The sequence below is a fragment of the Mustelus asterias genome, chromosome 6 (genome assembly GCF_964213995.1).
Source record: "Mustelus asterias chromosome 6, sMusAst1.hap1.1, whole genome shotgun sequence".
In the NCBI taxonomy this organism is placed as follows: domain Eukaryota; kingdom Metazoa; phylum Chordata; class Chondrichthyes; order Carcharhiniformes; family Triakidae; genus Mustelus; species Mustelus asterias.
In genome coordinates this window covers 44,029,721-44,043,597 of record NC_135806.1, presented here as the reverse complement: position 1 = coordinate 44,043,597, position 13,877 = coordinate 44,029,721, and the positions used below count along the sequence as shown (strand labels likewise).

The following is a 13,877-nucleotide window of genomic DNA, read 5'->3' as shown; positions in this document are numbered from 1 at the left end:
AGCACCCTGGTAAATCTCCTTTGCACTCTTTCCAGCGCTTCCACATCCTTCTTATAGTGAGGTGACCAGAACTGCACACAATATTCCAAATGTGGTCTCACCAAGGTCCTGTACAGTTGCAGCATAACCCCACGGCTCTTAAACTCCAACCCCCTGTTAATAAAAGCTAACACACTATAGGCCTTCTTCACAGCTCTATCCACTTGAGTGGCAACCTTTAGAGATTTCTGGATATGGACCCCAAGATCTCTCTGTTCCTCCACAGTCTTCAGAACCCTACCTTTGACCCTGTAATCCACATTTAAATTAGTCCTACCAAAATGAATCACCTCACATTTATCAGGGTTAAACTCCATCTGCCATTTTTCAGCCCAGCTTTGCATCCTATCTATGTCTCTTTGCAGTCTACAACAGCCCTCCACCTCATCCACTACGCCACCAATCTTGGTGTCATCAGCAAATTTACTGATCCACCCTTCAGCCCCCTCCTCTAAGTCATTAATAAAAATCACAAATAGCAGAGGACCAAGCACTGATCCCTGAGGCACTCCGCGAGCAACCTGCCCCCAGTCCGAAAATTTTCCATCCACCACCACCCTCTGTCTTCGATCAGATAGTCAGTTACCTATCCAATCGGCCAACTTTCCCTCTATCCCACACCTCCTTACTTTCATCATAAGCCAACCATGGGGGACCTTATCAAACGCCTTCCTAAAATCCATGTAGATGACATCAACTGCCCTACCTTCATCAACACACTTAGTTACCTCCTCAAAAAATTCAATCAAATTTGTGAGGCACGACTTGCCCTTCACGAATCCGTGCTGACTATCCCAGATTAATCTGCATCGTTTTAAATGGTCGTAAATCCCATCCCTAAGGACCTTTTCCATCAACTTACCAACCACCGAAGTAAGACTAACCAGCCTATAATTACCACGGTCATTTCTATTCCCTTTCTTAAACAGAGGAACAACATTCGCCACTCTCCAGTCCTCTGACACCATCCCCGTGGACAGTGAGGACCCAAAGATCAAAGCCAAAGGCTCTGCAATCTCATCCCTTGCCTCCATCTGAAATAAAAATAGAAAATGCTGGAAAAAGTCAGCAAGTCTGGCAGCACATGTGGAGAAGAAGCAGAGTTAATGTGCAAGTTCAATATGACTTTTCTTTAGAACTGGAGAGAGGTGTAAATGTAAGGAGTTTTGTGTTGTTTAAAAGGGAGAAGGAGAAGTGGACCAAAATAGAAGATTAGGGATAGGTTAGAGGGCAGAAAAGATTAAAAGAGATGTCATGGAACACAGGACAAAGGATGTGATAATGATAGTATTAAAAGTCTAAAACTTTGGTCCTGGGTAGGTGTTAATAATAAAGGTCAGTACTATTTGAAAGAAAAATAGCAAAATTGTGTTAATAGCATAGAACATACCAATGTTGTCTGAAAGCAAAAATGGGAGAACAAGTACATATTGGCACTTGGTGAGGGGAAAGAAAATTCAAAATAGAGGACAGGTCTTGGTCTGAAGTTGTTCAATGTTAAGTCCAGAAGACAGTATAGCACTGTTCCTCCATTTTGCACTGGACTTCGCTCGAACATTGTGGTAGGTCAAGGGCAGAAATGTGAGCATGAGAGCAAAATGGTGAATTGAAATGGCAAGTGATTAGAAAGCTGGGATCATGCTTGTGGACTGAGCAAAGATGTTCCACAAAGCAGCCACCCAGTCTGCATTTTGTCTCCCAGTGTTGAGACACCCACGTCGTGAGCAGCAAATACAGTGGGCTAAATTGAAAGAACTGCAAGCAAATTGCGGCTTCACCTGGAAGGGGTGCTTGGAGCCTTGGATTGTGAAAAGGGAGGTGGTGATGGGGACCATCATTGACTTCATCTCCTCTGCAGGTTTTCACTCCACACCTCCAACTTCAATCCCCTAACCTTGTACAGTCCGCTTCAATCTCCTTCACAAAATCCATAAACAGATCAGTCCTAGTAGATCCACCATTTCAGCCTGTTCCTGCCCCACTGAACTTATTTCTATTTTGATTCTACTCTCTCCCCTCTTGACCAGTCTGTTCCCACCTACATTTGTGATTAGTCTGATGTTCCAAGCTCTTTCAACAATCTACCTGCCCTCCAACCTATTGTTGACATACTATTTTGCTCCAACTGCCCCTCCACCCTTTCTCAGCAGCATAAAACGGTCACGTTTTTTACCCCTCTCCAGTTCTGAAGAGTCCTATTGAACTTGAAACAACTATTTTTCTCTCCACAGATGCTGCAAGACCTATTCTTAGTACTGCTGCTGTACCTAGTGAGATATTTATGTTGCTGAATCGAACCAAAATGAAAACAAGTACAAGTGAACCTTGACATGTAGCATGAAAAGTCAATTATTTGCCCCCTTTTATGTTGAAGCAGATTGAAGCCGTGGTTGCTGGCTTTGGAAACAAACTTTGTAATGTGCATCTCTGTAAATAAAAGCTTACAAAGTGTGTAAGCTCTGAACGTCAGTTCTATTCTACACTGCCTGGCTTTCTAGAATAGAACACTGAGAATGTGCCAGCTCCCATTGTTTAAAAGACTGTACATAAATTTAAAAGTGATGAGTAACATGGAAAACATCTAGGGAAGGGGACAATTAAAGAATGTCTCTAGCCAAGACAGAGCCAGAATATTACTTCAAAGTATGTTCAGAAAACAGGACCAGAGCATACAATAATAATTAAAGTAAATTTGGAACAGATATCAGAGAAAGTGTTTAGGCTGAAATATTTGGAACACTACCAGCAAAAGAGCTAAACACATTGAAGTCATTCAAATTATACGATAGCAAAATGGATGTTACTAAATAGTATTACAATTGTGAGGTTTATAATCTTATTATGTTTTATAGGAGTGTTATAGTTTGGAACTATATCTTTGAATTTAGGATAAATAAAAAGGATCATGTGATGTGCTGGAGTCTGCCTGACAGTAAGCCTGGGCGCTTTAATAGAAAAAGACTCGACACTTTCTTCCACCACTTCACCTTCTTTCGTCAGGAAAGAGATACAAAAGTCTGCGATCACGTACCAGCCTACTGAAGAACAGCTTCTTCCTTGCTGCCATCAGACTTTTGAATGGACCTATCATATCAAGCTAATTTTTCTCTACACCTCAGCTATGACTGTAACACTATATTCTGCACCCTCTCCTTTCCTTCTCCCCTAAGTACTCTATTATGAACGGCATGGTTTGTCTGTGTAGCGCACAAGAAACAATACTTTTCACTATATGAATATACAATGACAATATGTATTCGTATCAAGAACAAAGAACAAATAAAATTACAGCGCAGGAACAGGCCCTTCGGCCTTCCAAGCCTGCACCGACCATGCTGCCTGACTGAACTAAAACCCCCTACCCTTCCGGGGACCGTATCCCTCTATTCCCATCCTATTCATGTATTTGTCAAGATGCCCCTTGAAAGTCACTATCGTATCTGCTTCCATTACCTCCCCCGGCAGTGAGTTCCAGGCACCCACCACTCTTTGTGTAAAAGACTTGCCTCGTACATCTTTAAACCTTGCCCCTCGCACCTTAAACCTATGTCCCCTGGTAATTGACTGTTCCACCCTGGGAAAAGCTTCTGACTATCCACTCTGTCCATGCCCCTCATAATCTTGTAGACTTCTATCAGGTTGCCCTTCAACCTCCGTCGTTCCAGTGAGAACAAACCAAGTTTCTCCAACCTCTCCTCATAGCTAATGTCCTCCATACCAGGCAACATCCTGGTAAATCTTTTCTGTACCCTCTCCAAAGCCTCCACATCCTTCTGGTAGCGTGGCAACCAGAATTGAACACTATATTCCAAGTATGGCCTAACTAAGGTTCTGTAAAGCTGCAACATGACTTACCACTTTTTAAACTCAATGCCCCGGCCGATGGAGGCAAGCATGCCGTATGCCTTCTTGACTACCTTCTCCACCTGCATTGCCACTTTCAGTGACCTGTGTACCTGTACACCCAGATCCCTTTGCCTATCAATACTCTTAAGGGTTCTGCCATTTACTGTATATTTCCTATCTGTATTAGACCTTCCAAAATGCATTACCTCACATTTGTCCAGATTAAACTCCATCTGCTATCTCTCCGCCCAAGTCTCCAACCGATCTATATCCTGCTGTATCGTCTGATGGTCCTCATTACAATCCGCAAATCCACCAACCTTTGTGTTGTCCGCAAACTTACTAATCATACCAGTTACATTTTTCCCCAAATCATTTATATATATTACAAACAGCAAAAGTCCCAGCACTGATCCCTGAGGAACGCCACTTGTCACAGCCCTCCATTCAGAAACGCACCCTTCCACTGCTACCCTGTCTTCTATGATCGAGCCAGTTGTGTATCCACCTTGCCAGCTCACCTCTGATCCCAAGCGACTTCACCTTCTGTACCAGTCTGCCATGAGGAACCTTATCAAAGGCCTTGCTGAAGTCCATGTAGACAACATCCACTGCCCTACCCTCAATCATCTTCGTCACTTCCTCAAAAAACTCAATCAAGTTAGTGAGGCACGATCTCCCCTTCACAAAACCATGTTGCCGCTCGCTAATATGTCCAGTTATTTCCAAGTGGGAGTACACCTTGTCTCAAAGAATCCTCTCCAATAATTTCCCTACCACTGATGTCAGGCTCATCTGCCTGTAATTGTCTAGATTATTCTTGCTACCCTTCTTAAACAAAGGAACAGCATTGGCTATTCTCCAATCCTCTGGGACCTCCCCTGTAAGAAGTTTAACAACACCAGGTTAAAGTCCAACAGGTTTATTTGGTAGCAAAAGCCACACAAGCTTTCGAGGCTCTAAGCCCCTTCTTCAGGTGAGTGGGAATTCTGTTCACAAACAGAACTTATAAAGACACAGACTCAATTTACATGAATAATGGTTGGAATGCGAATACTTACAACTAATCCAGTCTTTAAGAAACAAAACAATGGGAGTGGAGAGAGCATCAAGACAGGCTAAAAAGATGTGTATTGTCTCCAGACAAGACAGCCAGTGAAACTCTGCAGGTCCACGCAACTGTGGGAGTTACAAATAGTGTGACATAAACCCAATATCCCGGTTGAGGCCGTCCTTGTGTGTGCGGAACTTGGCTATCAGTTTCTGCTCAGCGACTCTGCGCTGTCGTGTGTCGCGAAGGCCGCCTTGGAGAACGCTTACCCGAATATCAGAGGCCGAATGCCCGTGACCGCTGAAGTGCTCCCCAACAGGAAGAGAACAGTCTTGCCTGGTGATTGTCGAGCGGTGTTCATTCATCCGTTGTCGCAGCGTCTGCATAGTTTCCCCCATGTACCATGCCTCGGGACATCCTTTCTTGCAGCGTATCAGGTAGACAACGTTGGCCGAGTTGCAAGAGTATGTACCGTGTACCTGGTGGATGGTGTTCTCACGTGAGATGATGGCATCTGTGTCGATGATCCGGCACGTCTTGCAGAGGTTGCTGTGGCAGGGTTGTGTGGTGTCTTGGTCACTGTTCTCCTGAAGGCTGGGTAGTTTGCTGCGGACAATGGTCTGTTTGAGGCGCTCCTCGTCACAATGGATGTCTCAGCACTCTACACCAGCATCCCCCATGACGATGGCATTGCTGCAACGGCCTCAGTGCTCAGCGCCAACAACTGCCAGTTTCCAGATGCAATTTTACATCTCATCCGCTTCATCCTGGACCACAATATCTTCACCTTCAACAACCAGTTCTTCATCCAGACACACGGAACAGCCATGGGGACCAAATTCGCACCTCAATATGCCAACATCTTCAAGCACAGGTTCGAACAAGACTTCTTCACCGCACGGGACCTTCAACCGATGCTATACACTAGATACATCGATGACATTTTCTTCCTTTGGACTCATGGTGAACAATCACTGAAACAACTCTATGATGACATCAACAAGTTCCATCCCACCATCAGGCTCACCATAGACTACTCTCCGGAATCGGTTGCATTCTTGGACACGCGCATCTCCATTAAGGACGGTCACCTCAGCACCTCACTGTACCGCAAGCCCACGGATAACCTCACGATGCTCCACTTCTCCAGCTTCCACCCTAAACACGTTAAAGAAGCCATCCCCTACGGACAAGCCCTCCGTATACACAGGATCTGCTCGGATGAGGAGGATCGCAACAGACACCTCCAGACGCTGAAAGATGCCCTCATAAGAACAGGATATGGCGCTCGACTCATCGATCAACAGTTCCGACGCGCCACAGCGAAAAACCACATCGACCTCCTCAGAAGACAAACACGGGACACAGTGGACAGAGTACCCTTCGTTGTCCAGTACTTCCCCGGAGCGGAGAAGCTACGGCATCTCCTCCGGAGCCTTCAACATGTCATTGATGAAGACGAACATCTCACCAAGGCCATCCCCACACCCCCACTTCTTGCCTTCAAACAACCGCACAACCTCAAACAGACCATTGTCCACAGCAAACTACCCAGCCTTCAGGAGAACAGTGACCAAGACACCACACAACCCTGCCACAGCAACCTCTGCAAGACATGCCGGATCATCGACACAGATGCCATCATCTCACGTGAAAACACCATCCACCAGGTACACGGTACATACTCTTGCAACTCGGCCAACGTTGTCTACCTGATACGCTGCAAGAAAGGATGTCCCGAGGCATGGTACATGGGGGAAACTATGCAGATGCTGCGACAACGGATGAATGAACACCGCTCGACAATCACCAGGCAAGACTGTTCTCTTCCTGTTGGGGAGCACTTCAGCGGTCACGGGCATTCGGCCTCTGATATTCGGGTAAGCGTTCTCCAAGGCGGCCTTCGCGACACACGACAGCGCAGAGTCGCTGAGCAGAAACTGATAGCCAAGTTCCGCACACACAAGGACGGCCTCAACCGGGATATTGGGTTTATGTCACACTATTTGTAACTCCCACAGTTGCGTGGACCTGCAGAGTTTCACTGGCTGTCTTGTCTGGAGACAATACACATCTTTTTAGCCTGTCTTGATGCTCTCTCCACTCCCATTGTTTTGTTTCTTAAAGACTGGATTAGTTGTAAGTATTCGCATTCCAACCATTATTCATGTAAATTGAGTCTGTGTCTTTATAAGTTCTGTTTGTGAACAGAATTCCCACTCACCTGAAGAAGAGGCTTAGAGCCTCGAAAGCTTGTGTGGCTTTTGCTACCAAATAAACCTGTTGGACTTTAACCTGGTGTTGTTAAACTTCTTACTGTGTTTACCCCAGTCCAACGCCGGCATCTCCACATCATGACCTCCCCTGTAGCCAGTGAGGATACAAAGATTTCTCTCAAGGCCCCAGCAATTTCTGCCATATATACATATTGTCATATGTGTATGAATACATATGACAATAATAAATCAAATCAAAATCAAAGAGGAAGGTGCAAGACATTTATGCTTGGAGACAACGCCAGCAGACATCGTGTATACCTATGAAAAGGCCCAACTCTCAAAGTCCTAGAAAGGTGCTATGGCTATTACACTATAATCAATGGCGTTATAAGCTTTCCCTTTACTTTTGAGATGAAAGGAGAGTTGGGATAAGAGATAACCAATTAGAATTTCTACTTGGATACAAAGCCAATGTGTTTCCCATTGCCATGAGGAAAAGGACAGAAGAGGTTAGTTTGAGATCAGGTTACATGTTTTCCTACAATTCCAGAAATACCAGAGAGGTATTCGCTTTGGGTAATTTGCAGCCAGCTGAGAGGTAGAGAGCAAGAAAAATCAAATTAGCCAGGCTTGTAATTTGAGAGAAAATGACGATCCCAAAGTTCTGCACACACAATGTGCGAGCCACGCTCAGTTTGAAGACCGAATTTTTGAGGAGAATCACCAGGAAAACTCTCTATGAAAGTTAACATTGGAAAAAGAAAGGAACAGAAGTAAAGCCCCTGAAAGCTGGGTAATGTCTAATTAAGATACTTCACCACATAATAAAATTCAGGTTTTCAGTTGGCATTAAGAAATAGCAAGGGGCAACTTCTATTTGGTAGTTTGAAACACCAGTTGCCTTTGAAAAGAAAGAGCGTTTGTGTTCTTTTAAAGTTTTAAAACATGAAATCATACTGTCTCCTTTTCTTAGCGAAGAGAAATTTGAACTTTCAGTTGCTATGAGTCCCACCATGGTACCAGGGAAGTTAAATCAATCTGAAACTAAAATGGTGCTATCATTAAATGGTGACCAATAATGTAATCAATTGTCATAAAAGCTCATATGTTCCAAGTCCTTTATGTACGGAAATCTGCGGTCTTACCCTGTCTGACCTATATGTGACTCCAGACTCAGCAATGTGAATATCTCTTAACTACCCTATGAAATGACCTAGCAAGCCACTCAGCTGTATTCAAAGTGGCAGCTTAACTCCATCTTCAAGGGCAATTAGGGATGGGCTCTAAATGCTTGCCTTTCCAACCGCACCCACATCCTGTGAATGAATAAAAATTAATGCCTTAATGGTAGTAGCAATGCATTTAAGATGCAATGACCTTATTGGTTTTCCCTTCTGCATCTTCTTTTGTCCCAGATATCGGCAGTGCTGGCTCTGGGATCTACTTTATATAGACAGAGCTTGTACTGTTGTTTAGTCAGTATCATACAAAGTGTAAAAGTCCCTCTTTAATGCTACCAAGTTTTAATGTTAAGCAAGCATTAGGTGAGAGAAGAGCCAATTAAGAGACACCGAATATTTGGCTCTAGTATAATGGTTTTGGAAAGTTATTTTCTTCATCCTCGTCTTTGAAGTGTGACATCAAGTTGAGTGTAACAACTGAAATGTCAGAGGTAACAAAAGGACAAGAAATGCAAGATGCACATACCTTTTCATAATACTGCAGCATCCCTAGGAATCAAACATACAGATGTAGTTGATAATACCATATGAACATAATATACGAACATACGAAATAGGAGTAGGCTATTCGGCTCTCAAGCCTGCTCCGTCATTCAATAAGATCATGGCTGATCTGTTTGCGTGTCAATTTCTACATTCCCATCTTCACCCACTAACCTTTGATTCCCTTGCCAAACAAGAATCTATCCACCTACACCTTAAAAATATTCAATGACCCCACCTTCTGAGGCAGAGTGTTCCAAAGTAACACCAGCCTCAAAAAAAAATTCTCCTAAAAGGGTGACCCCTAACTTTATAACAGTGCCCTCTAAACTCTGGACTCACCCACAGAGGAAATATCCTATTCATGTCAGGATCTTATACTTCAATCTTCTAAACTCCAATAGAAACAAGTCCAGTTTGTCTAACCTTTCTACCTTCATGTGACACTGACAACTGTCGCAAAAATATCAACTGGGAGGCCAGGCTTTTGAGAAAGGCTGTTTGCGCTGCCAATGCATGTGCCGCTTTAGTCCATGATGTCATTGTGAGTAAGGGAGATCATAACTCCGCTCATTCCCTCAACCTCAACGATACTTGTCCTCTCCATTTAGTTAATCATTTTAATCAATCCTAATGAGATTGAAACTGAAAAACAAAATTAATAATGTGTGAGAATGGATTTTGGAACCGGATGGGGCTATTGTATTCAGATCAAAATATAATACCCACATTTTTACCTCAATAATTTTCTTTCACTTTAATCTTTTTTTTATGACGTACGTATTATATACAAATCCTGGCAAATCATTCAATTCCTGAACATTTTGCTATTCTCTGCAGTGTCTGTTTTTGCTATCCAGCCCATGTAATTGGATTTCTGCACATGCACAGGACTTTCAGTGGCCATCTTGCGTTAGTTAGCAGGAGACAGTGTTTGAGGAAAGCTGTGGTCTCAAAGCAAAATCCTGATGAAGCAATCATACAATCAACCTTTGCTTAAATGTTAGAACAATTTTAAACTTTTAACAATGATTTTGCAACTTATTCTTGGAAATAGGCCATGGCAACACTTTGTCAAGAAGTATTCAGCAATTTATTTAGTTCATCTTTTACTTTGATATATTTGTATACAGTTGGATTGCAATTATCAAGTTCCCATATAAACAATTAAATAAAATAAATGAGTGGAGATAAAGTTTGAAAGAGTCAATCAAGTACATATTTTCATTTAAGAAATATGATTTGAGAACAAACATATTACATTTGAACACAAGTCCTACCTGAACATTTTTTAAAGTATGGTTCAACGTCTCAATGAAATTCTGTATTTCATCATCTTTGTTTGCCAGTGTTGTGATAATTCTTTGCAATGCTTCCTACAATAAAGAGAAATATGTTAGCCACCTAAGAAAATAACATTCTACCTATGTACTAACACCAATATTGCATTTGATATAGGGATGTTAGCTTATGCTTAGGTTTCCTATGAAAGTATTAGGCATATATATATATATATATATATACTACATACGAAGCTTTATCCTTCTGTTTCCAGCATTGTTTTGATTAAAGTGTGTGCAATTTTAACAACCATAGGTTCACCCATGTCTTGTCTCAGAGACAAAAAAGGACAGTTTCGTATGTTATTTGATCAAATGCACATGTTTATTACAACATGGCAGACATCCCACAGATTGACTGTGGCTAAAAGGAAATTGTTTGCACCACATTTCACTTTCCCACTATTTTGCCTGGGTCTATGTATGGACTGTCTACAATTGTGACGTGGAGACACTGGCATTGGACTGGGGTAGGCACAATAAGAAGTCTCACAATACCAGGTAAACTCCAACAGGTTTATTTGATAGCATGAGCTTTCGGAGTGCTGCCCCTTCATTAGGCGAGTTTTATCTGGCGTTGTGAGACTTCGTACTGTGTCTATAACCGTGTGATAGCAAATTCCAAAGATTCACAACCATCTGAGTGAAGAAATTTCTCCTCACCTCAACCCTAAATGATTAACCCCTTAATCTTGAGGCATTTTCCCCATGTCTAGATTGCCCAGAATAATCTGTCTATCCTGTCATACCCCTTCAGAATGTTGTATACACTGATGAGAGCCATTCACCCTTTTGAACTCCAGAGAGTATAGGCCCATTTTACAACCCCCTCATCCATAAGCCAAACTAATGAATCTTTTCTGTACACCCAGACAAGAATATCTTTCTTTAGAAATGAAGTCTAAACTGCACTCAGAACTCCAGCCATGTACATTTGTAGCAAAACTCCTTTATTCATGTACTCCAATCCCTTTGCAATAAAAGGGTATTAGTCTAATTGCTTCCTGTACTTAGCATACCAAGTATCACCATCCACAAGTTTCACATTTTAAAAATATTCTGCATTTGTAATAATTCCACAAACTGGGGAGGTGGGATTCTCCCATCCTGCTGCGCTAGAAAATTAGCACTGTGAGTGGGAGAATCTTGTGGCTGGGCATGTGCAGGATTCGTGCATGCGTTCTCGCTGCATCCGCATCTCCCAGCGCCGAATTCCTGATACCGTCAGATCAGCGCTGGAAACCAGTGGGAAAATCAGGCAAGTAATTTTAATCTTACTGTAATGTCATTTAAATGTAATTAGCGGGCCCAGGGCCAAATTCTCTGGGCCCACTAGCATTCCCCCCCGCCAGAGTGTTTCACTCCAGCGGGGATCACACTAGCTCCCCACTTTCGGGGAACCAGCTGGAGTGAAGGGGGCAATCAGAGCCTCGCAGGGGTCATGTAACAGGGTGGTGGTACCTCCTGGGCATGGGCACCCTGGCAGTGCCAGCCTGTGCCCCTTGTCACTGTCCAAGGGGCAAAGTGCCAATGCCCAGGGGTCACCTTGGCACTGCCCATCAAGCATGGAGCAGTGCAAGGGGACAGGGCCTATTGGACAACTGCTGAGGGGTCCCGCTGCCACTGCGCATTGGGATCAGTCAGGGCAGGAGGGAGGCCAGCGATCCAGGTGGGTTTGGGGGAGGGGGGGGCGAGGTCATAAAATCCCAGCCGATGATTACGTCTGGATAACTGTATTTTTATGTTGTCTGCTTTATCCAAAGTGCAATTTTCTGAACCATGTTTGCAAAGCAGAGCCAAGGTTTAGAACAGTCAAAGTTTTGTCATGATACACAATTAACATTTTCCCATCCATTCAAAAAGTGCCAGGACACCTACACCCAATCATCAAGAGTCAAGCAAGATATAATTCAGTCCAATCTTGCTAGTGGTTCTAATCATATCCTCTGAATCTTAAAAGGGAAGCTCTTTACTGCCAAACTACAGTTACCAGTATCACATACACTGACGGGATCAATCTGCCAATCTAATCCTGTAAATGCTTTCGTCACAGTGGGTTGAATTAAACAGCAGTCACACCATTTTTGGCTCAGGCTACATATAGATTAGGCTTTACTGCAGATACTACATAAACATCAATTAAATACTTTTACAGGATTCCTTTCCAATCTTATAACTCCAAGATAACAAAACGGACTTCGCCACACAACCCTTTAAAACACGGTTAATCTTGTCTCAGACTTCCATTGTTGCTGAACACGAAATTGAACAATGTCTTAAATATTCGCACTCAATCATCAAGTGATCTCAAGGACGTCTGCAGAATTACCTACTTCCAGAAAATGCAACACAGTTTCTCATGGAAGCAAGTTTGCAGCATTACGACACGGATACTGAGTATCTATATTTACTGAAGTATAAAACCACAATGCAATGAATGGGTCGTAACTCGGCCAACACCCTACATTAGTCCCAATATTGATCTGCAAATCTAATATCCTGTGGACTAATGACTGCCAAATCAAACCCGGCCAGGGTGGAGGTCGCTCAATACACTACAGTGATGCAGCATTTTCAATCCTCCGCAACAACCTGTTGGGGGATGCGAATAACCAAACTCACCCCACCACTCCCCGCCATCCCATCCCATCCCAAACTCTCCTCCCCCATCCCATTGCTCTTCCAAACCCGAAAGCAACAAGATCAAAGTCTCCCAGGGCATTTGAGATCCACAAAGCAAACAAATGAGGGGAAATAACTCTTAACCACACAACTAAAACCAAACTGAATTCAATAGTCAAAATAATATCAGTAAACAGAATAGAAGTGGACTGAAGGGGTGAGGGAGGGGGCTCAACAAGGAGCCGAATGCCTGCGGTTATTCTGTTGTTGTTGTGGGAGAGGGTGGGAGTGAATCGGTAACTCCAAAATTGGGGGGGGGGGGGGGGGGGGGGAAATAAGAGACAATGGGTCACTTTGCAGCCCGGGGGGGAGGAGAGGGTCACTCTGGAGCCGAGGGTGGGGGGTGGGGGGAGGGGGAAAGGTCACTCCGGAGGCCGACGCCGGGTCCGGCCGGGGGGGGGGGGGGGGGGGACACGGCAGCCAGAGTGGGGGTTGCAAGAGGGATCACTCTGCGGTCGGGGGTTTGTGAGGAGGGGGGAGGGTCACATTGCAGCCGGGAGTGGGGGGCAAGTGACCGGGGCTGGTGGGGGGGGTCACTCCGGAGCCGGGTGGGGGAGGGGGGTGACCGGGCTCCTCTCGGTTGCTAACGCCTCAGACCCCACATCGCCGCTACTTGCGGTGGGCGAGGAAGCGACTCCCGACTCCCCCGTATCTGAAGCCGGGGCGGAAGGCCATCCACTTACCCGCTGGGAGTCCATGGAAGCGGTGGAGCCTCCCGACTGACACTGACCCTCCCCCAAAAACAAACAGCGGCCCCGAAGCCCGGACACTGACCACAGCCCGCCGACCCTACTGCGCGTGCGCGCTAACTGGCGGCAGATCAATATTCATGAGGGTGGAGTGGCGTCACAACCCATGACGCCACACTCCGTGACGTCACGACCGATGAGGTCACAAACAGGCTCTGCGCCACGTGCTTCTCTCTTTGACCTGCTGGTTATTTCTAATATTCAACTCAAATTAAACAAAGTGTGAG

At 44.4% G+C, this 13,877-nt stretch overlaps 1 protein-coding gene across 6 annotated transcripts in view; it reads right to left on the bottom strand.

Moving 5' to 3' along the window:
* The window catches only part of fsd1l (fibronectin type III and SPRY domain containing 1-like), a 69,541-nt gene extending 55,762 nt beyond the window's left edge, over window positions 1-13,779 (bottom strand). For 5 of the 6 annotated variants that reach the window (XM_078214242.1, XM_078214243.1, XM_078214245.1 and 2 more), the window contains exons 1-2: window positions 13,585-13,705; window positions 10,160-10,255 (exon numbers count right to left, since the gene is read on the bottom strand). In XM_078214242.1, coding sequence (XP_078070368.1) covers window positions 10,160-10,255; window positions 13,585-13,599 — 111 coding nt within the window. In that variant the 5' untranslated portion in view covers window positions 13,600-13,705. Of the gene's footprint in view, window positions 1-10,159; window positions 10,256-13,584 lie in introns of all 6 variants that reach the window. The other variant, XM_078214244.1, reaches the window with a different exon arrangement.
* Between the last annotated feature and the right edge of the window lie 98 nt (window positions 13,780-13,877).